The 26,104-nt window shown below is 41.0% G+C and overlaps 1 protein-coding gene across 1 annotated transcript in view; it reads left to right on the plus strand.

Annotated features, from left to right (window-relative positions):
* GLG1 (golgi glycoprotein 1) overlaps window positions 1–26,104 on the plus strand; it is an 89,837-nt gene that overhangs the window by 20,388 nt on the left and 43,345 nt on the right. Inside the window, exons 2-3 of the mRNA XM_030025052.2 lie at window positions 20,463–20,495; window positions 23,128–23,214. Coding sequence (XP_029880912.1) covers window positions 20,463–20,495; window positions 23,128–23,214 — 120 coding nt within the window. The remainder of the gene's footprint in view (window positions 1–20,462; window positions 20,496–23,127; window positions 23,215–26,104) is intronic.

Genomic DNA, 26,104 nt, shown 5'->3' on the forward strand with positions numbered 1-26,104 from the left:
TTGGTCCCCAGAGCGGCAGCAAGATCTAGTGAGTCCCACAGGCAAAATGCTCGAAGGAGCTGGGCAAAACTTCTCAAAACAAGTCTCTCTCACTTAAGAGCACCTGTTAAAGCATGAAAGATGTACATGAAACTCAACATCTGGAAGCCTTAAATTGAGTCCATTGGCTATGATTTCGCAATAACAACTGAAAATTGAAAATACAATATAGTGTTAAACTGAGGTGCAGCCTTGTAATAGTATTGCTCTTTGTTTTGAAACCATGTGGTTATTGTCTGATAACTTCAAGTGATCAATCTTGGAGGTTCTGGAGAAAATGAAATGAATCCTCAGAAGCTGAAGTGCCCGTGAGTTTCATGTATGAGAAACAGCAGCAATAAGTCAGTTTTATTAGACTTGGCAACATAAGGCCCCTAAAACTAAGCTGAAGGGACATTTGATTTAAGCATGATACTATAAGTATTAGTGTATAAAAGAAGGTTCAAAAAGAAAGGATGCTGCAGAGTGCGTTTCTAGGTAGTTAAAATGTCCATAACACCTTATTTCCTCGCCGCCTCTTCTCTTCTTAATCCTGCCATTGCCAGTGAATGTGACCAGTGAGCGGAACTGGATGAACATGCAGAGTAGAGAGCTGCACAGATTAAATGAGTTGCTAAGCTTTCGCTCTGGCGTACCTTACCTATGCTTTTCTTTCAGACTTAATTCTGTGTAATTTTTTACTGTGGTAAAAGGAGGCTTTCTGGTTAGATGAATTTGCCATTGTTTTCTCTAGCGTTGCTCAGACTCGCTGATTTGTTTTGCAGGTCTCAAAAGATGTCTGATATTAAACCAGTTTTAGTGATCTGAGATATGCATATATTGAAATGGATGCTCTCAGTCAACAAAAGGAGCACCTTGATTTACAGTGAAGTTTTGGGTGGCTCACAACAGATGGAAGTGTGCTTAAAAGGGATATAGACTTTATGGAAATACTTCGTTGTCCTTCCTAGTCAATAGAGAAAGGTTGTCTGGTGCAATTTTCTGGTGACCTGTTTCTAATTAACATGCAAATTAACTGCTTGGTGCTGGAGATCAGGATTGCAAATACGAAGTGCTAATATGGGTTAGGCTGGGAAATCCCCGGCATCTGTTAAAGCTCCAGTACTGTCTACCTTGTGTTTGCTGCTGCCTGCAGAGTGGTTCCCTCTGGAGGAAGACGGCTACTGCAACGTACTATCAAACAGCTCCTTTGTCTCGCTTCAAAGAGAACAGTTTTTAATTTTGTGATGTTGATGCTTGTTGCACCTCTTAGGGAGTCATTTGAGTGCATTTACAGCCTGGTTCACCAAAACTGGCTGTCGTGAAAATAGGCGTGATGAGCTACTTCAAGTATTTCCCTGGAGGAATTGCAGTGTTTCATGAAGGAACTTATTTCTTCATACTAGTGTTACAAATGCCAACTAAATGAAGAAATTAGCATATTTATTAATGCTTGTCATCACTTAAAATTTAGTTTTTCATTAAATGCTGCTGTACAATTTATATTTAGAAAATGTCTTTGATCCAACAGAGATGATTAATTTAGTAAAGGTCTGGTCAAAAAGTGAGGTTGTACCTTTGTCCTTGAGGCATCTGCTTATTTTGATGTCACAAAACACCTTATCTTTCCTCTTTGGCGTTTTTGTGCCAACATTCCCTATTACCAATGATTGTAACAGCTGATTTAGTAACACATTTTGGCACAAGCTGTATAAAGTACAATAAAACCCCACTTGATTTTTGGATCACAGCTTGTTTCTAGTAGTGGCAATTAAGAGAAAGATCTTTTGTGCAAACTGAGCAAATTTGAAATGAAAAAAATGAAGCAAGTGCATGCTCAAAAGCTGTTTTCCTCTCCAAAATGCAACTAAGACTTAAGCTTTGTAAGAGAATTACATTGAAACATTGAACTGTCAACAAAATTGGGTCTATTTTAAAGTGGAGGAAAAATGACTTTTAGTTGTGGAAGTTGGTTCAAAGAGTTAATAACCAAATGATTTGGTTGCAGATGGAGTCAGCTCTCTGCTGGCTTGGCTTCCTGAAGCACGTTGTCACCTGGTCTCCTGCCAGCTGGCTCCAGTGAAAACGGTGGGAGTGTGTGTGGTCGGTCCTAAACTGCTCCATCCTAAACAGCACTAAACTGCACCAGCAAAGGGAGCTGGAAGTGAAGCTGCCTGAAATTTTGTGCTAAGTAGGTTGGGGCAGTGTAGTAACAAAATTTTTGTAAAAAAATTGTAGCTCAAACTAGCATGGAGGCTGTTAATGAGCATAATTAAAATGAAACACTGCTGAAAAACCAGCATGAATGACTTAAATTCAGGGGTGTTCTTGCATAGAATGTACTTTTTTTTTTTTTTTCAGAAGGTACTGTAAATCTGCCTTACAAGAATTAAAGCATTTCAGCAAACCACCTATTGGCACTTTACATTAGGGTGCTGCTGTGTCAAGCCTGAACGCTGTGTACCTTTCCTGGCTCTCCTGCCTTTACAGTGTCAAGCCTTACTCTGCTAATCCTACTTCCAGTGAAACTCTAAATAGAAGATGAGGGAGAAGGATCAAGTGTTCAGTTCAAATAATTGCTGGATTAACTCTGATTTGCTTATCTCGAAGGGCAGTAAGAACTGGCTTCTGGTGGTGAGTCCCACCTGCATTAGTAAGATCTCACTTGTTCTGACAAGGTTTCCCACTGCACAGCAGTCATTGAAGGAGGCAGTCTTCCAAAAATGTGTGGGAAACTACCTGGGTGTTTTAGAGGGTGTCTTACTGCAAAAAGTCAGCAAACTTAGTGCCAAGTCTGTGCACTTGTCCGCTCTGGTTTTGAAGTGATTCTAGGGAAATTTGCTATTCCAGATGTTTGGTACTTCCATGCAGAACCTCTTCCAGTTCTGAAGTCGAACTGAATACTTGTGAGCTGCAAGTAGCAGAGTTAGTGTTTGTCACCTTAGACTAGACAAATTGTGTTGCACCCTCCTCCCCCTTCCCTAAAAGCAAGCCACAACTAGTCTCAGTTTGCAGAAGCAATTTTTATTTATGTAGCTGTGGAGCTCTCATCCACCTACTGCTGCAGATGCTGTGTTCAGCAGGTTATCCCCGTTTGGCTCTCCTTTAGGAACAGGGAGGCTGGGATCAGTCAAGGACAGTTCACTGGGAAGCGTGAGAGAAGAATATATGCTTTAATAATACGTTTTCTTTGTGGTTTTGCATTCCAAGAACAAGTGGAATAACTCAGTTTTCTGAAGACCGTTGTCATCTTGTGCAGTAACAATTGGTTACTTGAGGCTGTAGGACTGTCATTGCTGAAATGGGGTAGCATCGCTTGTACTCTGAGAAACAGCTTTGCAAGTTCAAATGGGCAGAAGCCTTATATGTCTTAAATTACTTGCAAACATACGAATCTGTGGGAAACTACAGTGCTAGCACTTGTGGTAACAAGCCTGGGAGCTTAGAGCAAAACAGCCTTTCTCGCAGCAGTTTGAGTTGTGTTTGGTCTAGGGGCTCCCTTGAGGTTGTTGCATGTCTCTAACAACTTGGTGATTGCCTGCAGAATGCTAGGTTTGCAAGTCTTGGGCTCTCAAATGTAATCACAAATATAACTGATAAGGAACAAATAAGTTTTTTTGGCCTGTGCTGCTTTTTTTTTTTTTTTTTTTAGAGAAACATAGTGCATCTAGCATAGGAAGGTGTGTGCAGTGTGGGGAAGACTTCAGAATAAGTCTTGAGATTTCCTGATATTAATCTATAATTCACTCTCATTTGTCATCCAATTTGCCTGAAGAATTGGCAGCCACTCTGGCACAGTGGGAATTTTTTTATTTATAAAAATCACCCTTCTGAGAGGTCAGCCAAGCTGTTCTGTCAGCCTGTAAGTGTAACTTCCTTGCAGGTTTGTGCCCTTCTTTGGTTTTTTATGGTACGAGCTGCTTGCAGGACTTCAGATTGATAATCTCACTGGTCCTGTAGAGAAGAGAATATAGAGATTTTTGCTAGCTTCTGACCTGTTCTCAGGTTGAGCTGGGCCTGGGGATTGCTTTTGAGGGAGCAGGTCCATGATAGCTCAGGTTGACCTAAGTTAATCTTGCACTTATTCTGTGCCATCCTCCCCTGCAGCAGCACTGACCCTGGAGGCTGTTGTGAGTGGCTTCAGCTCAGTGGAAAGCAGAAAACTAGCAGAAAGCTCCTTGCAGAAGTTCTTAAGGAGAAGCAAGGAGGGTGGTTTGGGGTTTTTTGGATTCTCCCCCCCAGTCAACTGATGCATGTTGTAATTCACCAACTATTCATCTGCTTCCTGAGTTCTGATAGACTTCGCTTAAGTACATCTAAAAAGTACCACAAAACTTTTGCTTTGTAATACAGACACAATACAAAGCTCTTTATCACTGAGAAGGGTTAGATGGACAATTTTATCGCCCCTCTGTGCATCGTGGTAGTGATCCTTCTGTTGCTCTCTGCTAAATGCAGGTGACAGTGAAATGTCAGTGCTTTAGCAGCTTGAGAGGTGTGAAGATGATAGGCTTATCTAAGTGGGGATTCTTTGCAGTGCAGTTACGCCACCTTAGTTATGTGTAATATTTCACGAGTGTTTTATTTTGGAGTTAATAGTTTTAGGGTTTGTCTTGGAAAAAGGACGAGCTGAAATAGAAGTTTCTTGTGCAGAAATAGATGAAAATTAAAGTTATTGCACAGTATTTTCTCTTCTTGACCTTGGTGTTAAGGCTAGTTTGGTAATTTGCTAGATTATCCATTATAGAAATATCCTTGTTAATCTGGTAGATGCTATGTTATAGTTAGAAATGGAAACCTGAATTTACTAAATTCAATTTTGTGGGCTTCAGGAAGCCTGAAAATGTTACCTTTGGAATGCCTGGCCTGTGATTAAATAAAAATTGTCTGAACATGGCAGTTCTTAATTTGCTCTAAGGCTTTTCTGTCCTTGCTTCTTGTTTGAGGGCAGTGAGGATGGAGGTAATACATTGCTCTGCCCTCTAGATTGTCTGGGCAAAGAGCAGTGAACCACTGGTGTTGGTGCCAAGCTTGGCACTCATCATGAGCTACACGTTTTCAAAATGCAGCTGATAACAATGCACACAAAGAAAAAAAGATACTCTTTAAATGACCTTTAAAGGTCCCTTCCAACCCAAACTACCTATGATTCTATGATTCTGTGATCTTGCGCTGGCTGTGTAAGTCATGTCTCTTTCTTATTGCGCCATCTGAGTTCAAATGTAGTTTATAGAAAATGGTGTACGATAACTTTCCATTTATTGGGGGGCTGGAAAACCCCTAAGGATTGCATGTGAATGCTGAATAGTCGCTGGAGAAGACTTTGCTCTTGAGTTCCTTCTCCATCTGCTCTTGTTTTTAGATGCCTCAAACTCTTGTCATGTCACATTCAGCTCTTACCCAAATGATAGCACTTGAGCTTTGAATGCTCACTTTCAGTATATGTTTTGCTAAGATTTAATTTTAACTTAAAAAAAAAAAAACCAGAACAAAACACAGTAGTATGTGTCTCATAAGAGGCAGTATCATTTACTACTGTGCCAGGTATTCTTTTTATGTACACCTACCAAGGATGCTCCTACTTCTTAGTGTTACTTGGAAATATCTGACTTGTTTCTGGAGATCTGTTTGATGCATCTAATACCTCTTGAATTCTGAGATTTATCTTTCCTTAAAAATTGTCGTGGGACAAACATATCTCTGGCCTCTACTCTGTATTGTGTGGTAATCCTAAAATGCACAGATAAATTATTTGGTAACCTGGTGGGTAAATTTTTAAGTTTTCTTTTCCTTTTGTATGGAGATTGACAAGTTTTTTTTCACCCAGCAGAGTTAATTCTCACCCTGAGCAAGAACTCTTCAAGGCTAGTCAAAGACATCATGGGAGACCAAAATAGGTGCTTTTGGTTGCACTGTTGACCTATGCTTAAAGCATTCAGATGTCACCTTGTTGTTGCAAAAGTTGCACTACCCCAATGGTTTTTTCTTACCATTCAGATAGAAATCTGCATGCAAGGGATTTAAACACTGGGTGGAAAATAGCTTACCTGAGGGTACTGCTATCAGCTTTTCCCCTGAATGTCCCCAGAAATGTGTTGCTGCCTTTTTGTGAATGTGCACATCACATAGTGTACCTGTGCCACTTGGATAAGAACAGATCAGACTCTTAAAGTCCTATTCTCAAGTGTTATTTGCTGGGGAAAACATGTTTATTCTGCTTAGGGGTCAGGACAAAACAATCTCCCTGTGTTACCATGTTCTGTAGTGAGGGCTGTCTGGGCTTTGCTGTCAGCATGCTGGAGGTAATAATGAAAACTAGGTATTGTCTGTTGTGTATTTCCATGCCTGCAGAGACCAGAGGTTTGTAACTTCATGTTTATTTCTTCAGCCACAACTGGGCTTTAGATGCTAGGAAACTTTGCTTTAGTGGGTAGCTTTGAATAGGTTAGTAGTGCACAACTATATACAGACCACCACCATTGACCAGAGACTAGAATAAAGTATTTTCTATCAAGTGGCAATTGTTGCCTACTAAATACTTAAACTCTGAAGTTCTCTTTTAGGTATAATCAAAAATTCAAGTTATAGCAAGAAGAAGGTGTAGTGCTGCCTGTGTACTTGCCTGCAGCCCTTCCAGCCTGCCCTGACTGGTGCAGGTGGCTGGCTTTTATTTTAGGTCTGTATTCCTGAGCCTTGTAATTGATTTTGCTGTTTGTCAGAAATAATCAGGAGGAAGAATAACCAGCTGTTTCTAGAGGAGTTGAATTGTTGATTAAATTTCTGTATTTTGACAGGTGAAAATTGTTCAGCAGTGATAGTGGTGGTGGTACTGTGCAGAGCCGTGTGCTGTGTGTTTGTACTGAGCTGTCTGCAGCAGCAGTGTAGTGTGGCAGTGACTAGCTTCTTGCTTTTCTCCCCCCTCCCTCCCTCCCCCGTTATTTTCTCTCAGTCGTTATTAGCAGAGAAGCTGTAGGTGTGCTCAGTCTTTTTAATTGCAGCTTGTCTTTATTCATAGCTTTTTAAGTAGGAGTTATGGAAACAGTAATTGGAAGGATTTGCGGGCAGGTGTCTGGCTCTCCTGCCTACCAGTAAGACATCTTTTTACTAACATTGCTTTCCAGAAAGCTCTTCAAGCTCACTTTTAAAATCCAGCATCAAACATGTCTTTTTTTTTTTTTTTTTTTATGTTGCTTATCTGTGCAAAACTAGTCAGCTATAATTTCTTCGTTTGGCTTAAGGGAAACTGTTATCGTTTTAAATCCTCCGAATTACCATTACGGTCAGAATTTTCAAGCAAAATGCTTGGCTTAATGGCTCTATATAGCTATTGAGCTGAGCAGTTCAAGCTGAAAAACCCTAGTGCTTTTTGGAAAGGAGCTCTCAAAAATACAAAATGCCTTAAAAGCCAAGCTTCTATGGCAGAGAAGAGCAGTACCTATGGAGAAGCGTGCTGCAGCAAAGTGCCCCAGGCTTCTCCCAGAAACAAGGTTAATTTAAACCCGTATCTAACCTCGTGAAGAAGCGCAGAGCTTAAATAAGATGTATGTACAGTTTTCTTTGTTTTAATCAGTGTGGTGAACTGAAGGAAGGTTCTTGGTTTGGTCCTGTAACAGGGCTTTTGTTTGCATGTTCTGAAGGCAAGCAGAATTTCTATTTGGTAGTTTGTTACTAATCCCATGGAAACCTTGCCTTAGCAGTGACTGTAAAGACTTATTCATGTTGATTTTTCTGTTGAACAAAATCCAAGCGATTTTATCCAGGGTTAAAATAAACAGAGCTAGCTTTTCTTCCAGTTATATAAAGAAAACATTATGATTCATCCAGGTGAAAAGTTCTGCGGCTGTGTACAATACCATGCTGGTCCTGTGCTTTTGAAGAAATTATGCCCAAGCAAAGGAGGAAGAAAATGCTTTTAAATTAGTTTGTGTTTTATATCTAGTCCCTTAAAATGACATGTGGCTTGCATCTGCATTTCCCCTGTATTCTGTACGCAGATTCCTAAATAGCCCAAGTGCGCTGTGTGCTATGAATCAGGCCTGCTAGTGGGTTGATGACTCATTTCCTTATTGGTGCAGATGTGTATAGTAAATGTTTCTGGATAACTCTTTTCATATGAAATGCAGCTCCCCTGTGAGAAATGAACAGACAGCAATCACTTTCATTTGGTGCGCACAAAAACTTGGTCCTGAAGAAAAGCTCAAATGGCTTTTCTTGCTGAAGACCGCACAGTTAGCTTGTCGCAAAGGGTAAGTCTTGGAAACTGCTGTGTGATGCTGCTTTAGGGTTTTTTTGATTTATTTTTTTATTTTGCTTCTCTGTTGAGCTTAAAAACAAGCTGCCATTTATACCAGCTCAATTCTTCAGGTAAATGCTCTAAGCATTTATTTAATCAACTATGTCATGTTTTTCAATAAGACTTCTTTTGAATGGCATGCTCTACCTTTTGGTCAAGGAGGAATGAAGCACTAGTATATTTTTCACATAAGTAAAGGTTGTAGGTTTGCTGAAAATGTTTCCTGCACTTGCGCATGTAAAATCTAGGTGTGCGTTGCTGAAGTATAGCAGAGATGAGGTAGTAAAGTAAAATGAAGTGCGTTAGCCATGCTGCATTGCATGAGTCTCCAAGAAGAAAAATGGCATTTTGGATTTTGCTGCTGCTGCAGAGGTCTGAGTGAGTGCTGCACCTAGCAGCTCTGGTGTAAGTCACTGTGCCCGGCTGCCTTTACTTGCTGAGACATTTATAACTCGGTTTAACGTTGTGATGTATAATCTGTCTGAATGCAGAATCCCTAACAATGTTGTGAATCAGCTGATTTCATCTTGTCTTCTTGGTCTTTTCCTTTTTCTTGTCGTGGCCCTTACAAAAGGAGAACCAGACGCTAGGGAAATCAATTTACCACAATAATTTGTGTGGCTCCTAGGCAGATTGATTTAAATAAGCAAGAAGCTTAGATTTGAATAATTTCAGTCTTGCTTGAACACTCTAGTAATTTTTCTAGATCTTTCTAGTCTGGTGATATTATTTTGCAGCTAATTTTAGCTTTTATTGCTAAGCTTGGTATGTTTCCTGACTAAATTGATATGATCTGTAATTATTTAAATGCTTGCATCTTAATGTTTCTATCTTTTTTTAATAATGTTTAAAAATGGCAAGACATTATCTACTGAATTACTTTTCCACGCATCAAGCTGCTTTTGGATAGAAATGGAAACTTAATTAAAATGCAGAAGATGAGTGTTGTTAAAGTATGTTGTGGTTTAGACCCAGCCGGCAACGAAGCCCCACACAGCTGCTTGCTCACTCCCCCCCTGGTGGGATGGGGGAGGGAATCAGAAAGGTAAAAGAAAACTTATGGGCTGAGATAAAGACAATTTAATAGGTAAAGCAAAAGCCGTGCATGTAAGGAAAGCCAAACAAGGAATTCATTCACCACTTCCCATGGGCAGGCAGGTGTTCAGCCATCTCCATGAAAGCACGGCTCCATCATGTGTAACGGTTACTTGGGAACACAAATGCCATAACTCCAAACGTCCCCCCCTTCCTTCTTCTTTCCCCAGCTTTATATACTGAGCATGACGTCATATGGTCTGGAATATCCCTTTGGTCAGTTGGGGTCAGCTGTCCCCGCTGTGTACCCTACCAACTTCTTGTGCACCCCCAGCCCCCTTGCTGGTGGGGTGGGGTGAGAAGCAGAAAAGGCCTGGACTCTGTGTAAGCACTGCTCAGCAGTAAGGAAAACATCTCTGCATTATCAACACTGTTTTCAGCACACATCCAAAACATAGCCCCATAGTAGCTACTGTGAAGAAAATTATCACAGCCAAAACCAGCACAATGTAGAAATGAAGTACTCAAATACTGGATCAGAACAGTTGTTTTACATGGAAAAATTGTTAATACATCAGTCTAGCTTCCCAGGTCATTACGACCTTTGAGACTTAAGAATAAGTGATTTTTTTTTTTTTTCATTTTAATGATTAGAAAAAATTACTCTTTTCAGTTCCTATTCACTGCCTCAGCTTCAAGGTATTGAAGTGAATGCAGTTGTAATTGAAAACCTATTTTCTGCCCACATGTGGGGAGAAGGCTTGTGGGTCAGAAGTCAGTGATGAGTTCCCAGAGGAGGAAAGGAAAGGTTTGCTGTGGCAGTGTGTTAGCAGGTTCCTGAGCTGTGTATCAATGGTTTCAAGAGCAGAAGCACTTGCCACAGGTCTGCTGTCACACAGCAGTCCTCTGATGTGATTTCATTAGCATCCATGTGAATTTTGAATTTGGTGCATCTTGCCCAGTCTTGTTGCTTGACAGTACCATGCATCAGATGGACTTGGTGGTTGTTTCTGTTCTAGTGTGTGAGGAGAGAGGACTCGACTTCTGGCTCCTTGCGCTGTCTTGAATTTCTTCAGTTTCTTGGTCAGAGAGGCTGGTGATGGGTACCTCTTTGTGACTAAGGCTTCCGTTGGCTTATCCTGACCAGTGTTTTTCTGGCCAACCTAGATGGCATTTAACCATAATTCATGTTTCTGAGGAGAACTGCAAAACAGATAACTAGAGCTGTTTAGTTGTGAGTGTAACAGGATGGATGCCCTACCCGGCCACCTTAAAAATTTGTTAAACTTATTGTTGACTGCCTTCTAATTGTTTTTTATAAAGGACATAAAATTGGTGGTAGATTGTTGTTACTTGTTTTTTGGGAAGCACAGGTTAATACTGCCTTCTGAAGCGCAGGGTAGCATAGGGAGCAGGGATTATTTTGGACATGCATCTTGTGGGCAGTGCTTCCCATATGGGAGGGAGTCGAAATGGAAGCAGGGTGCGGTGCTGCTGGTAGGACTCCCTAAAAATAGCCTACAGACTTTTCCTGCTGAGTTCAGCGGGTGATGGTGAGAATACAGCAAAACAGATCTCATGGGGGAAACTCATACAGGGCCGGAGAAGTCCTCTGGCCTGCTGAGGCAGTGTCCTAATTCTCTGTCGCAGAGTGATGCTGCTTGCAAGCTGCCGTTGTGGGCTGTGCTGTAGACCTTAATATGCATTAACACTTTGTGCTTATTTGTACATATTCCCACTGTGTACAAAGGCAGTGCTGTTCCTTAAGTGAATTTATAATAGCCTCTCTGTGACTTTTGCCTCTCTAGTGTAATGCAATGTGCTATTTTGAATAACCAGAAAGTTTTCGACACAGAAGTTTCTTTGGGAGAATTGGAGAATGAATAACATAGCAAGTCCAGCTTTTTTCTGACATAGGCTGATCTCTTAAAGTATTTTAAAATCCAGGCTTCTGGCCCTTTTAAGTGGTGTCAAGTCAAGAGCTTGTGTGTAGCATGGCTCTTCGCAGCTCCCATGTTACATTTGATATAATGAACTTACGTTGGAAAGTGTCCTAACAGTGTTTTAATTGCTGTCACCCTAGCATCTGGGAGCCTCAGGTCGCCATCAGGTTTTCCCGGCAGCTATGCAGTACCTATACCTTTTTCAGTGAGCTTGTGAGTGTTGTAATGAAGAAAGAGAGGATGGACGCAGCCAAGGAGAGGGTGGTGGCTGGGCATGGTCGCTGAGCATTTGTCGTAGGGGTTTTTTTTTCATGTTTTGAATAGTACTGTGATAAAATTGACATGTACAGGGGATGATAAAGTCGGTGATTGTGGTTAATGCTGAAGCGTGAGAAGAACTGAAATGGTTTATTTTAACAGCAGGGAGTTGCCTGGCTCAGGGCTCTCATTCTTCACCTGTGTCTTACTGTGGGGAAGAAGTGAGTGATGTGTTGGGGCCCCGTGGATCTTCTGAAGAAAACTCCAGTGTTTTATTTCAAATCCAGCTGTTAGAAGTGGCTGAACACTGCCTGTGCTAAGGCTGCTCTTGCTTTTGAGGGAGACTTCCCCACTGCACTTCATCTCTCAGGAAGGCAGTTGGACTGACAGCCAAGGTCCAGGAGACTTCGTGCTTTCAGGAAATCTCGTGCAGAGTAGTAGCACTGCAGAGTTGGCATGTGGGGTCCCTTGGTATATCCTTCCCCCCTTTTGGCATTGCGATGTAACAAAAGAGATGCTGAATATCGTGTGGGAATTGAGGAGGATGTAACCCACGTGGAAAGCTAAAATAGTCCTTTTCTTGTAACAGCAAGGGGCTAGTGCTGGGTGTTGTGCAAGAACTTTTATAGGCCTGTTTATCCATGTGTAACATCCAGCACTTTTTGGAAGTACTAATGTTAAATGTAATTGTGTCTCCATTGCTTTGATCTGAAATACTGACAGCTGTAATAGAGGTAACTCCAGGTCTATTTTGTTTCTATCCTTAAAAAATTGGGGCAGGTTGGGGGAAGAGTAGGGCTCTTGCCACTGTCTTGAAGGAAGGAGGGAAGACTTAAATAAAATTATTATTCTTGTGGTTTGTGGTTAAGGCTGAAGCAGCTTCTTTGAGGTATTTGATTTTTATTGCCTCTAAATAGAATAGCTGGCAGGAGTTAAAAATAGCTGAGTCTGCTTCCCACCTGTTTGGATGCTCGTCTTATTTCGTTTCAGAGGCGGAATGTGTGAATGTAAATCATCAGGATTAAAGCAGTGCTGCTTGTGCCCCTGAACGACGGGCACGAGATGCTTATTGCGCCTTGGTGAGGATAGGCACCCTGATTGATGAGACATGTGTGCCTTGTTGAAAGAGCAGGAGGAAAATGCTCCCGGGGAAGGATCTTTGGGAGCACTGTATGGCTTTCAGTGTGGAAAATTGGAGTCATGAGCCCACATGTTGAATAACAAAGACAAATATGAATATTGGCTGGTTGAGTGTTGAGAGCATTGTTCTCTGTTTATGCTGAATGGAGCAAGAGCCCTTGGTGGGGGAGCCTGCTAATGATTAGAGATACTATCCAGTACATGAGCAATGGTAATGTAATGAAGCTGCCTGCAAGTGGGGAATGTCAGAGCTTGATTGCTTTGCTTTGCAGTGTAACACTTCATTAAGTTGTGGGAGTGGGGACATGAGTAAGCAGTGTTTGCTCTGAAACCTGCACTTGAGTGCTGTGCTGCTTGTGTGCCTTGGGATGCAGAGCTTTTGGTATGAACTTCTTCTTAGCTTCTGTAAAAAGCTAATTTAGAAAGGATTTCTCTAGTTACAGGCCATGAGCATCCAAAACATTATCCTCTGAGGAGCAGAGCATGGTAAGGACAACATGCTCCTCTTGGGAGACAGGGGCTCTACCACACCATGCACAGCAACCTTTTATTTTGTGTAAAACTGAATCTTGCTTGTGAACTCTTCATGGCTTTTTGGAAGCTTTTTGTGAAGTTAAGCTCAACCTGGGGTACTACAGAGTACGTGCAGTCAAAAGATGTGAAGTCTCTGTGTTGAGAATAAGTGATGAAATTTGACTTATTAAGAGATGATGAATGTATTTGATAAAAGCTTTTTCATTAGCTGTTGTGCTGGAATTATTTGTTGGGGCCTCCTTTCCTTTCTTCACTCATTTCTCTGCATTCTCCAGCAGATGCTGTGCAGTACTGCTGAAACCCATGCTCTCAATTTTGCCTCTCTACTGGAATACTCTTCAGTTGTTCTGGGATGTTTCTGGTTGGGGTTAAGGTGTCCAGGAAGGTAGTTTGAGAGTTAGGTTGTCTCAGTGTAGCTTAAATAGATGTATGGGCTGGCTGATGCTGCAGGTGGAGATGTCACTGTGCTTTCCCAGTCATCTGACTGGTGCTGCTGGGACTTGTCCATAGGCTCATTGGTACTAGTCTGGCAGAAAACTCTAAACCAGTAATCAGCTTTTGCTGTTGATTTGCTGAGTTTTCGACTCTGCCATGAGCTGGACCTAGTGGCAGCGGCGAGGAAGATGGCAGCCTCCCTGCCACCTCGGTCGGTGGGATATCAGGTCGGTTAAGCAGTCTGCTGTGGTTTCACCTGGCTTTTTCTAACAGTCCTCCTTTCCTCCTCTCTTGTGACACTACCAGCATCCTTGCATGCCTTTTGGTCTTTTAAGTTTGTTGCCAGTGTTGTGAGAGAGCTTTCCAGGAGCAAATTTTTTCTTTTTCTTTTCCTTTTTTTTTTTTTTTTTTTTTTTTTCCTGAAACCTCCTGGCTGGATCTGCAGCTTGGTGTCGATGCTGTGCTTAGTAGCAGAGCTCTGTTGTGGAGGAGTGTTATGGGAAACATTATATCTGGTAGCAGCACTGCCAAACTTCTGTGGCAAACACATAATTTCAGGGTCTGTCTTGCTCCACAACACATCAGGACTGGCTGGAAAGCCTCCAGGAGGAGGAAGAGAAGGGTCTAAGGGAAGAACAAACATACATCTGGGACAAATTTGCTTTGATTGTGCCCAGTGTTAGAACATGCTCTGATGTGTGGATCAGCATTGAAATGAGAAAGGTCCCTGCTAAGAGGGCTTAGGGTCTTGAGAGTCCCCCATGCAGGGAGACTGAAGCAGCAGGGACAAGAATAGCTTGTGCAAGTGGGCTGTTTCACACAGACTGTGGCACTTTCAGCACGGAGCAGCTGTGCAGCCTCCAAGCACCCAGCTTGCAGCTTTGCACAGGAACAGCCAGCTAGGAGTAAGTGATCTGCTGGTAAGAAATAACCAGCAAAGGTATTTGGCTGCTTAGGTGAATGGAATCTGTGTTTCCTTTAATTGCACCATGCTCTGTGGTTGCTTTTGATGCATCAGAATTAAAACTTGAGTGTTTTCTGTCATTTTACTGCTATGGTGTTTGGACAGGGAGGAATCTCTGCTGTGGAGGAAAGGCATGCAGCCTGCTAAAGACTTTGTTTTGTGTCAAGCAAATGTGAAAGAAGCAAAACATGACAATAACTAAAATTCTACTGACTTCTTATCAAAGCTACATAGGAAAGGGTAAGACTTGCTGAACTATCTTGGTGTTTGAAGCAGATACTGAACATTGGATCCTCAGAGTGTGAGTGGACAAGGCCCGCTTCATTCTTGGCTCCTTTTGTGCTGGCTGCTGGGCCAGAAGGACGCACAACATGTTGTGCTGGTGTTTTATGATCTTGCTTTGTGATATCTTTTCTGAATGAGCATACTTGTCTTAATGGTGTCATACCCATAGAGGATATAAAATGTCAGCACAGGTGGAAAAGTTTGTGGAATCTAGAATTCAGTTAAAACAGTGAAAAACACAGTTGCAGAATTTGTTATTTGGGGTGATTTGCTACTTGTGCTTTGTGTGTAGGGTGGCTAAAGAAATTGCGGCTGGTCCTGATAATTTGACTTTCATATGCAAAGTTCTGTGTATGTTTTGGAGGTGGTTTGGACGTGGTTGTTAGGTGTTTGTGTATAACTTGTATTATTAATTTTGCATAAACTAGGAGTGCCTAACCTATGTGGAAATAATTATTTGGTCAAATGATTTGCAGCATTGCAGACTTTGGTGCTCTGTTTTTAAGCAGGGAAAAAATAATTTATGTGAATTAAGCAAAGTATAGGGAAGCTAGGAGCTTGATAACTTTGGTGCATGATATATGCCAGTACCATGCTTCAAACAGGCTTTTTTCAAAGCATGAATGATTAAGTGTAGAGTTTTTTTGCTGACATGACAACACTGGGTGTTTTTAGTACTAACAGTTCACTGGCATTAGAGAATATTTCAAGCTCAGCTTAACAAGTTTAACTTTTATTGCTCACTAAACGTGTAATTACATTAGGAAGTCTTCTCATCTGTTTTGAACTTAAATTATCACTGGTTTTAACTTTTTTATCACACATGATTCTTTCAGGATTGCAGGATGTGTGAAAACGGTTTACTGTAGCCATATGCTTGTTGGCACAGAACTCCAGGATGTTTCAGTAGGTTTGAAGCATGGGTGGTTGTGTGATGTGTGGTTTTTCTTATTTTATAAAAGCTGTGCTGATTCTTGCCTAGTCTATTGTATCTGTTCTTGTTTCCACAGATTCTTCTGCAGAATCACTTCTAGTGGTTGCCTCGGGAAGGGATCAGGTTTGCAGGAGGGTGGCTCCCCCAGATCTCTCCTTGATCTCTACCTTGCATCTAGCCTGTGCTGTTTTCTGGTGTTATAGGTCTAGCTAGCTTGTTACGTGCAGATTCAATCGCTTTATTGCAAGTTTGCTGTCCCGGCTGGGTATGTTTGGTGCAAAGGGATTGCTGTTATCTGTGGGAAGGACACAGCTAAGAAGTAAATTTTCCCTTTATCAGGTTGATAGCCTCCTTGTTAGAAGCTTCTGGGACAGCAGGCCTGCTCTACTACTTCTCTACAGATATTAGTGTGAAATGTATTTGTTTAGGCCAGAGTGGAAAACTTCAGCACTGTGGCTGGGAACCATGAGCTGCCTGTACTGCATGTCCATATGCACTGTGCTCTGTATTATATTGTACATGTGACAGTGCAATGAACTGGGGAACACCTGCAGTCTGGCTGGACTTCTGCCTACCCTCTCTTTCATGGGAAGGCAGCTGCTTTAATTAACATCCTTTCCTAATTGACCATATGGTCTTTTTGCAATCTGTTCCTGAATTTAGGGGGAGAACATCTACTGGGTTCCTCCCATCCACAAGCCAATTGCCATTTTATTTTGCTGGTTTACTCCATGCTGGTTCTTGGTGGTTTTTGCTTGAGCAGGTCCAAAGTCTGTTGTCTTCAATGGCTGAAGATTATCCATAGTTAGTATTTGAGATATGCCCGGTCCTTCCTTTTCAGCAAGTGCACTGCTACTCTTGCCGTAAAAGAATAGTGGAAATATCTGCTGTCATCCCCTGTTCTTCTCTGAGGAGGATTTAAAATCTGGGAATAAAGGCACTTGTGTAGTTGACTTCACACTCTTCTGTTTGTGTGACATTTGCAAGGGAGCAAAGGAAAGGAAGGTCAAGCAGCTGCTGGTGATGACAATAGTCCCTGCAGAGACTTCTCCCAAGACCTTGAGTTTCATCCACAGTTATTGATTAGGATTCTTACCTTGCTTTTCAGAATCCAATGGTGTGAATTATTTTTTTAGGATGTGATGAAATAAGACCAAATCAAGTCTCTTTTGTATACACAGCCGAAAGGGGCTCTGACTTAAGCTGTGGGGGTGACAGTAATTGCACCCCAGGCGGTGTGCTCTTCACTAGATGGTGATGCATGACACTGGTTCATGATACAGCTATGGCTAGATAAGCATTGCTGGGAACCAGCATGATGATGGTCCCTTTCTGAAGCTAAAACACCCAGTGCCTTGTGCCTCCTTGAGCCTGGGTAGTGGTGGTGGGTTGCTCGTTTGCGGTACAGTTTTGACCTAGTTATATACTGCTGCTGAAGCAGAGGGATTTAGAAAGGGATGGCTGTCGTGGCTTCTTTCAGTGAGTTGAGATCTTGTGGATGAGAAAAGGCACTTTTAAACACAGCAGTGTTGATGACCTCATAGTCTGGTGGTGATATGACTTCATACAAACCTTTGAATTTCTCTGTAACAAAGTTCACAATACTAATGCAGTATGATTTGTGTCTGTTGTATGTGGCTGAATGGAAGGAAATGCTTTTTTTTCTGTTCAGGTTTTCTTATAGCTGGTACTTGTTCTAAACTCTGCTTTTCCTGAGAGGTAGGAAGTGGTGTTCATACTCTGGAATGTGAGTGTTAGTGTGCGAAGGAGTTTGGAGAGCTTTTTAGAGAACTGCAAAGGGAGGCAATATATTCCCACTGATGCTGCTAAACAGCAAAAGCTTCTGTAAGCCCAGAGGCACATGTACTTTCTGTGAAGTCTGTTTTTAATCCTTCAATTAGGAGATGTAAGAGGAGTCCTTCTCCCTCACTAATCGGTGGAACGTCCTCCCTGCCATCAGCTTCCTCTCCTAAAATGCCTCAACTAGTGCGCAGTGCCGGTCTGGGCTGCTCTCCTCCTTCCTCCTGCCCCGTCGGTTTCTGAGCATCCATGTTCCCCAAGCTCACCACGTGGGAATGACACAATGCAGCTTTTCTTGCTCCTTAACTTTTCTTAGTGGTAATTTGAAACTTACCTTTTTTTCATGACTCTTACTACACAAGCATATTGTTCTGAAACTGCTTGTTTGTAAGGTTTCTTGGGTAGATGTAGTGGATAGAGGGCCACAGACTGTCTCCTTAGAAAGGCAGAAATGGTGTGGGTTGTGCTGCAGAGATTTTTCTTTCTCTTTGTCAAACTCAGCCCTTCAGTTTATCAGACACAAGATAAAAAGGATTACTTTTCTCCTTTTGCTTCACTTAAATTGGGAGAAGGTCAGCATTGCCACTGAACCCACCTCTCCTACACTTGCAATGGAAAGAGGGAAGAAGGATCACAGCTTTTAGCTAGCAAGTGGTCATCTTGTTCCGCATTTAAAGGATTATTGGCTAGATCTTATGCTTTTGCATATTTAAGTACTGAACTGTGAATGTATGCAGTACTAAAGCTTAGTTAAGGTCCCATTTAACTTCCATTACTCTTTTCAGAAGAATAAGGCTTGATTTCTCAGAGCTGAGGTTTGCAGAGCACAGGGAAGGCTGGTATTTCAATGTGTGGTATTTTAACGTTGTGTATTTCAAGAAAATCTTGTTTAAGCTTCCCAAGTCAGTGAGAACCAGCCTGTTATCTTCTTGGGCTCATATTTCCAGAAAAACTGAGCTTTAATCTTTGGTGGATGTGAAGCAAAGGTTACTACATTGGAGGTTGCAAAAATAACTGAAGCAACCAAGAAGGGTTTTGGGAGAGTGCTCTCTGGCCCTTACAAATTCTTCTGCTTGCATGTGTGTTAGTAAGTCCTGTCCTCTAGAGGAGAATTACAGTGCTAGCCTATATATTTTTATAAAGAAACTATCCTTGACTAAAAGACTGAGGCAGCAACTTCAGTGGAAGGCATTTTGCCTCTCAGCTTTTGCAGTTAGCTTAGTCTAAAACCTCTGTCTGTTGCTGAATGATTAGGATTGATGCAGAAAATTAAGTAAGAACCACATTGTAAGTCATAATAGTGTTGGTCTTAGAGGCTGCTTTAAAATAGTGTAATTTGGATGTCATCTTAGTTTTCAGTTGTGAGGATCAGTTCTGCAGTCTGAGGATAATGAACAGGCAACTACTAGCCTTTTAAAAAAAGTTGATATCCTAATTTTCAAATTTATTATTATTATTTCGGGAGAAACGGTTTTAGGTGGCAGCAGTCTGACCAAACTGCAATTAATTACTGTGATCCTTCAGGTACTGTTTTGTTTTTTATGTTCTAAGTGGAGAGGTAATTTCTGCCACTTCCTGCTATACAAAATAGAAGTGCTTTGGTTAATAATGGCTGTAATTAAGGACTTGGAAATGTTTCCTATGCTCTCTTTTTCCCATAAACTTGTGTTCGTGCTCTCCAGAGCGGCAGTGGTGGAAGTGTTGGCGTAACATGTGCAGAGGCAAACGCTTGCACTAAAAAAACATTCTTTGGGATGTAGGCTGCTTGCTTCCAAAACTGATGAAATGCTCCTTCTCTTATGTCAAATATCTGAGGTCTAATGTGCTAGTGTCAATGATGTGTTTAAGCTTTGAGTGGTTTTGAGTGTCTGTGGCTCTTGGAGCATGTCTGGCATCTTAAATAACAGTGGAAACAGAGACTTTGTGAGTCAAGGTTGATTTTTCTGTGGATATGATGGGCAGGTGATTTTGTCCTGTGTTTGTGCTGTTCTGCTATGGAGATTAGATATGGATTTGTATGATTAACTTTTTTCAAGGTGTTCTCCGTTGTGAGAGCTACTCAGGCTGGAAGGACAGGACGGTTTGCAGCTCGAGTTCTTTCCAAAGGGGCTCCCTGTGGAACGTGGGTGTTTCAAACACACTAACTAGTGTCTGGTGGAGGCTGTGTATTAGGACTTGTCAGTTGGATTGTCGTGAGGACATAGCAATACCTTCATTACCATTAAATACAGAATTTAGCGAACATTTTGAAATTATGTATGAATATTGGATGTTACCAGTTTCTCACGGTTGAAGGTGTGAATCTGAGGACTACTTTGGACAGGACCCTTTATGTACAGCTGAAAGAAAAGATGTTGCTTCTTAAATGGGCAATATGAACACTTCAGTCTGGGGGAGGGAAGCGAGTCCTACCTTTCTCCTTCAGTTGTATGCATGAAACTTATTTTTCTTTAAAACTCTATTACCACATCTTTGTTTTCCCACAGGTGCTTTTTTGCCTTCTCAGTTTGGGCAATTGGGCCAAACACAAGTGCATTCATTATGTTTTTGCAGTGTCTACATAAATGCTGCTACTCTTGTGCCATTTATATTCTGTAGAGTTACGACAGCATTGTGTCTAAAGTACCTGTTATTTCAATCTTTTTGGTACTTGGATATCATCACTCCTATTATGCAGCTTTTAAAATTTCCTATTGCTTATGTGAAATTGTTTCTTAAATGAAAACGAGTTGACAGTATGTTAGTTTCTATAAGTTTATGCTCTTCTGTATGTTAAATGCATCACATCAGTAGTGAACTGATGCTCCTTTTTTCTCCTTTCAGCCAGATAATGAAATCTCTTCAGACTGCAATCATGTAAGTACTGCTTTGTTTTATTCAGTCTCTAGCTATGGCATTTGCACCTTATATCCCTTATCAGCCTTAGGTATTTTGCATAGTTTGGTAGTTTGCAAAAGACATTGATCAGGACACATTTGGGTTTTGGTACTGGCCTGTGGAGGAAGAACGCAAGGTGACTTCTTTAACCCAGTATAGCTACTATGGTCTTACTGGAGACTTCAGAGTAGAACATATTTAAAAGCTTTATAAACTGCACTGCTGTGTCAGAGGAGGATAGCAGACGTCTTTCCTATTTTATAGTTGGGGGGTGGTTCCTGTGAGTTACTGGGAGCAATATGATGTGCTCCTTTTGGGAAAGATGTGAGCAGTACTGAATTTAAACTCTTAATTTCAGCTGTTGAAGCCTTCTGTATTACTTTCACAGCTGCTAAATTCTTAGACTTGCTTGGAAAATGCTGTGGGGATGTGATATTTAGAGGCAGTTCGAACCACTTGGCTGGTTTTAGAACAGATTCCCTCTCAGCACTGTGTTTAACAGTGAGCAAACTGTTAGCCAGTTTTCAGGCTGTCAAGCTGACTCTTCAAATCCTGAGACTTTTTAAAAAAAAAAAAAAAATCAAAGCTAAGGTTGGTATTAGGTTTCCTTTGGTTTCTCTCATTTGCATTCTGTTAGAATACACCATATCAAGTTCCTTAATTGTTTGGTTAGCCCTAGACACAGACAAGTGCATGCCTCAATGACGGTCTTGGCTTCAGATGCTTGAGAAGCATATTTTGGTTTATTATTGGAAGATATATTCCAGAAATGAAACTCAGCCACGCTGTACAACTAGTAATTTCTAACTGCATTTATAAATTAACCTTTAGCACTGTGCTGCCTGACTTCATGGCAGCTGTAATTCTCTGTTGTGCAGGGTTGGATCAGATGAAGGGCACGTCATGTTTCTGTTTAAGTCCTTTTATGAAAAAGAGAAAACTTCAGTAATTAAAACACATCTACCTGATACTTAAATATGCCAACAGAAATTACCTGAATGAAGAACAACTTGAGAATTCCAGAAATCAAAGTTGGACCTCTTCTCTGCTTGATTAAATGACAGCGTGTCTGCCACAAGGCAGATGTCAGGCTGCTGTGGATTATAGAAGCCTTTCAGGAATAGGAGGTGTGGACAAAATCTCATTTTCCCAGGCAGAAATTGAAGAGGAGTGATCAAAAGCTAGACCATGGAGAGGTGTCTCATGTCCAAATGTTTTCTTTGCCTCTCTCTGGAGTCTTTGGTAGTACAACTGCTGATAATCTTCTGGGAAAATACTGCCTAGTGCTAAGATCTGCATTTTTATGTTGCAAGTTTAACCTTCCTTCCATCTGTGGGAAGGTTCCTTTGGAGAGCATCTCATTTTGAGACTCTCCAAAGTTTGAGATTACAAATGCAGAGGTGTATTCTTATGGTGTTGGACCTCATTCTTGTCCTTCCGATCCTAGCTGGGAGAGGTCTACAGGACTTTGTGCAAGGACAGGTTCCCTGTTTATTCACTTTTGTCTGTTAAACCTGTATATTTACAACTTCTTCCTCCCTCTGAAATACCCTAGGATCCCATCATCTCCTTTTTTAACTTTTCATAACTCCATGATATGAGGTGTGGAAGACAGTGCAGCTGTGCTGATTCCATTTTTAGTTCTGTATGCGTGCTTCCACCCTCTTGGAGATGATGTAAAACTGCTTTCCTTGTTTAGGAGCATGTTTTTGTGCATTCTTAGCGTTTTGTCACAATTTAAACAGTTTGGTCAAACTTTAGAGAAAAGCAGATAAGCTAATAGAGCTTTTCTCAGGCAACATCTTGGCTATTAATTTGCTGAGGTTTTGCTATCTTACCCTGTGTTTTTACTTCATGGTGCCTCAGGAGGTCATCTGGGATGTGTATTTATCTGCAGAGTGTGACTTGCCCAAGACTGATTCTTGCACACAATGACCAAATGCATCTAGGCTCCTATGTGAGCTAATCTCTGGCTCCTAGAAGAACAGTCGCCCTTACTGAGGTGTTTTGCAGTCTAACCTCTAATGTATCATTGTGCTTAGCACGAGAGAGAACCTTCTATAGGTTTGAAATATATCTGCATCCAAAAAGTTGGTTGCAGCGCCTCACAGAAGGAAGTGAATAAGGGACCCAGCTGCATTGTCCTACTTCCTTTTTTTGCTAGGCTTTTATTAGGTTTTCACCATGAAACCTGCTCATATTGAGGACTTCATTTTTGTTAGATCGTTTGCATCCTGCAGACAAGTCATGGCACAGAAAGGTGTGGTGGGCTAAAGACACTGCTAAATATGCAGCAGGTAGCAAGTTACAGCTTTTGTTGTTTTATCCTTTCAGTTATGAAATTGTCTTCATTAGACATATTTCCTTTTAATGAGTCGGCTCATGACCTTATGGAGAGATTTTTTAACAGTTTGAATTTGTTCAGGATGAGAAAATTATTACAGAAATGAAGGGACAAAGTTGTCAAGGAGACTTTGCATTGATTGTTGCGTTGTAGAAGGATGATGATACAGATCGGGAATAAATGATGTTTCATTCTTTTCTGAAGCAAAATATGTCATTCTTCATGGGAAGCTCTTAAACCCCCTTTCTATAAATTCTCTCTCTATAGCTGTTGTGGAACTACAAGCTGAACCTGACTACAGATCCAAAGTTTGAATCCGTGGCCAGAGAAGTCTGCAAGTCCACTATTGCAGAGGTAAGCCAGAAGAAAGGCATGGCTGCTATTGTGGCACTAAGCTTTTTTTCATTTCTCTGTGATAGTGAATTAGTGTGTGAATAATGTTTTGGGTTTGGGGAAGCTGTAGTCTTACATGCCAAATTACTAGGTGCAATTAATTCAATCTCCTTGTGGAAAAAAACAGTTACCTTAGTGGTACCAGACAAAGGGCTGGGGGAAAGAAATGATAAACTAACAACCTGTCAGCTCTTACCTGACCTTTTGTCAGAAATCTGTTGTGGATTGGATTTGTCCCCTCTTTATCAAGTGTTGGAGAATTGTAGCAGTGTTGGTGTAGTGGGGGTTCCACTGAATTTAGTGTAAGGCTGGTTTTGGATTGTGTTTTGCTAGCAGAGAGGATAAGTACATAGACATCAAATGATGAATCAGCTTTTTTTTTTTCTTTGTGGCTCAAAGTTTAATTACTCCAAGGAGACTCTGTTAGGAACTTCATCTTTTTAGGTTGCACTAGGAGCTAGTCCTCTGTGTCTCAAGCATCAACACACCTTAGTCCAGCTTCAAAGATTACTTGATTAATCATTTCTTTCCTTGTGCTCATGCTAGAGCTCTTGAGGCTATGCACTCAGCCATGCAGGAGCTGACTGAGCTGATTTTTTTTTTTTTACCTTTGGTTGGGGTAGTTTTCAGCTAGACTTAAGGGGAAGCACTGCAACCAAGGCTCTTCACAGCAGTACAGGCTTCAGCTGACTTAATTCAGTCATTAAACTATGCTCTGAAAAACACCCTTTGAATATCCACCAGAATAATTTTGCCTACCCGTAAACTTGCCTTTTAAAAAAAATTCAGTTTGCTCTAGATAATGGCCGCTTTGTGACTTTCTAAGTAGGTTTTATTGAAAGACAATCAGTTTCATGAATAGCAAATTGTCTCTCTAACCCCAGTTTGAGTTGACAGTTTGTTTTCTGTAGGTCTAGTTTTCAGTGGTGCAGACTTGCTTATTAGATGAGGAATATGTCAGTGCATGTTTGAATGGTTCCCCAAGTCCTCACATTTTGATGGACTATGTGGATCCCCGTTCTTTACAAAGTTTTCATTTGAGAGGAACACACAAAGATCTGGGAAATTGAGGATGTCAACAGCAGCCTGGCTCCAAAAGTTTGGGAATTAGTAATGTAGTTGAGGGGTACTCGATTGCTTTTTCTTCATGGCCTGCCAGGGTTCTGCTTCCCCTTCTCAGCACCAGCTGAGTTGTGGTAAGAATAGCATTAGTGGGAAACTATTATTTAGTATAAGGAGAGATCAAGAAAATAGTTAATACAAGAAGGCTAGAATATTAAACAATGGAAGGAAAACAGCTTTCATCAAAGGGTTACATTGTGTTTGGAGTTCAATAACTCCCAAAAGCAAACACTGTGAAATCTGTCAAATCTCACTTTTTGCAGTCATAGGGAAGATCATATTTTTCTGTTTTACATCGTATAGCTGCTGCAGAATTTTTATGACCAAGGCATTCTTGAAAATGCTCTTTTAACAGTCTGTTTAGTTACCACTTTTGTACAGTGACAGTCTGGCATTGTTGTAAATGATGCCCTCTAAATCTGGGATATGATGTAGAAAAGCAGTGGGAAGAGCATAGCATTTTAGCTGTACATTAACCACCAGTGTTCCTCTTATAATTGTGGTGAATGAGAACATGAACTGCTGGTATTCTGCTGTTTGGTGAGTGGTTTTTATTTAAAGAAAAAAAAATGTTGCATAAGTAACAATAATCTCATGTGTTTCATCTTCTGATACTTAATACTGAGGCAGGTGCATAAACTATTGACTAATTTTTAAAAGTACTTGCAAAACACTCTTTAAAACTAACGTATGTAGTGGGAATATACTGCTGACATGCAGTATTAGCCTATTAATATTTTTCTTTAATTCACAGTAACAGTTTTCATGCTGGTGACTGAGCTCTGATTTTAAGTATTGCTTTGTATTAAGAACAAAATACAACTAGAAGAGTGATTTCTAGTAAAAGTCATTTGGGAATTGGTGACTGTCCCAACCGGGTACATTCTGAAAAGTCCACCTTTAATTTTATCAGCTAGATATAGATATAAATATCAACTTTTTTCTCAACTGTTGTGATTTTGTAAGTTCTGGTGATAGTTTTAATCTAGAATTATAGTTGGCTACCACATAATGGTGGTTGTTTCAGAAGTAGCCAGGCAATGACATGATTGCTGGGTCTTTTATGCAGTTTGCTGGCTCAGGCCATGGAGTTCTGGGGCTGTTTCCAAAGCCAGGCTCTTCCAAAACCAGCATGTTGCTGTTGTGTGCTGGTTTGGCTCGTGGTACTTGAGCTGCAGTAGAGCCAAACTGAATATGCAGCTTTCTCAGAGAAAGCTTGCTCAACTCTCTCCCTTTCACCCTGCAATGAATCATACGTGCTCTCACTTCAGAATGTATTTTATGCCTTATCTATAACAAGTACATTAACCTTAGTAACTATGTTTTTCCAATAGCTATATAGATTAAATACAAAATGTTCTACTAGCCTACATCTGCCTTCACATAATGGCGTTTAAAATGTTGCATGTTTTATTTGTTATGTAGAAAGCAATGGCCTCATAAGCTGAGGCAGAGAGATCTGTTTTATTCATCTAGTCTGACCTGTATGAGTCTGTCACAGGATGCCCTGAGCTAATTCTTGTTTGAATTAGAATATATCTTTCTAGAGATGGCTCTCCCTTTTTTTAAAATTTCCAGTATAAAGATTCCAACTTGGTATTTGAGAACTGATAAAATGGTTCCCTGCCTGTTCCCTTAGCACTGCCCCCCTTGCTTGGTATCTGAACCCACCTGGATTATTGATTGCCATGGATCTCCCTTTAGATTGATGAGCCCTTCAGTATTTGTA

Source organism: Aquila chrysaetos, chromosome 9 (genome assembly GCF_900496995.4).
Source record: "Aquila chrysaetos chrysaetos chromosome 9, bAquChr1.4, whole genome shotgun sequence".
Classification (NCBI taxonomy): Eukaryota; Metazoa; Chordata; class Aves; order Accipitriformes; family Accipitridae; genus Aquila; species Aquila chrysaetos.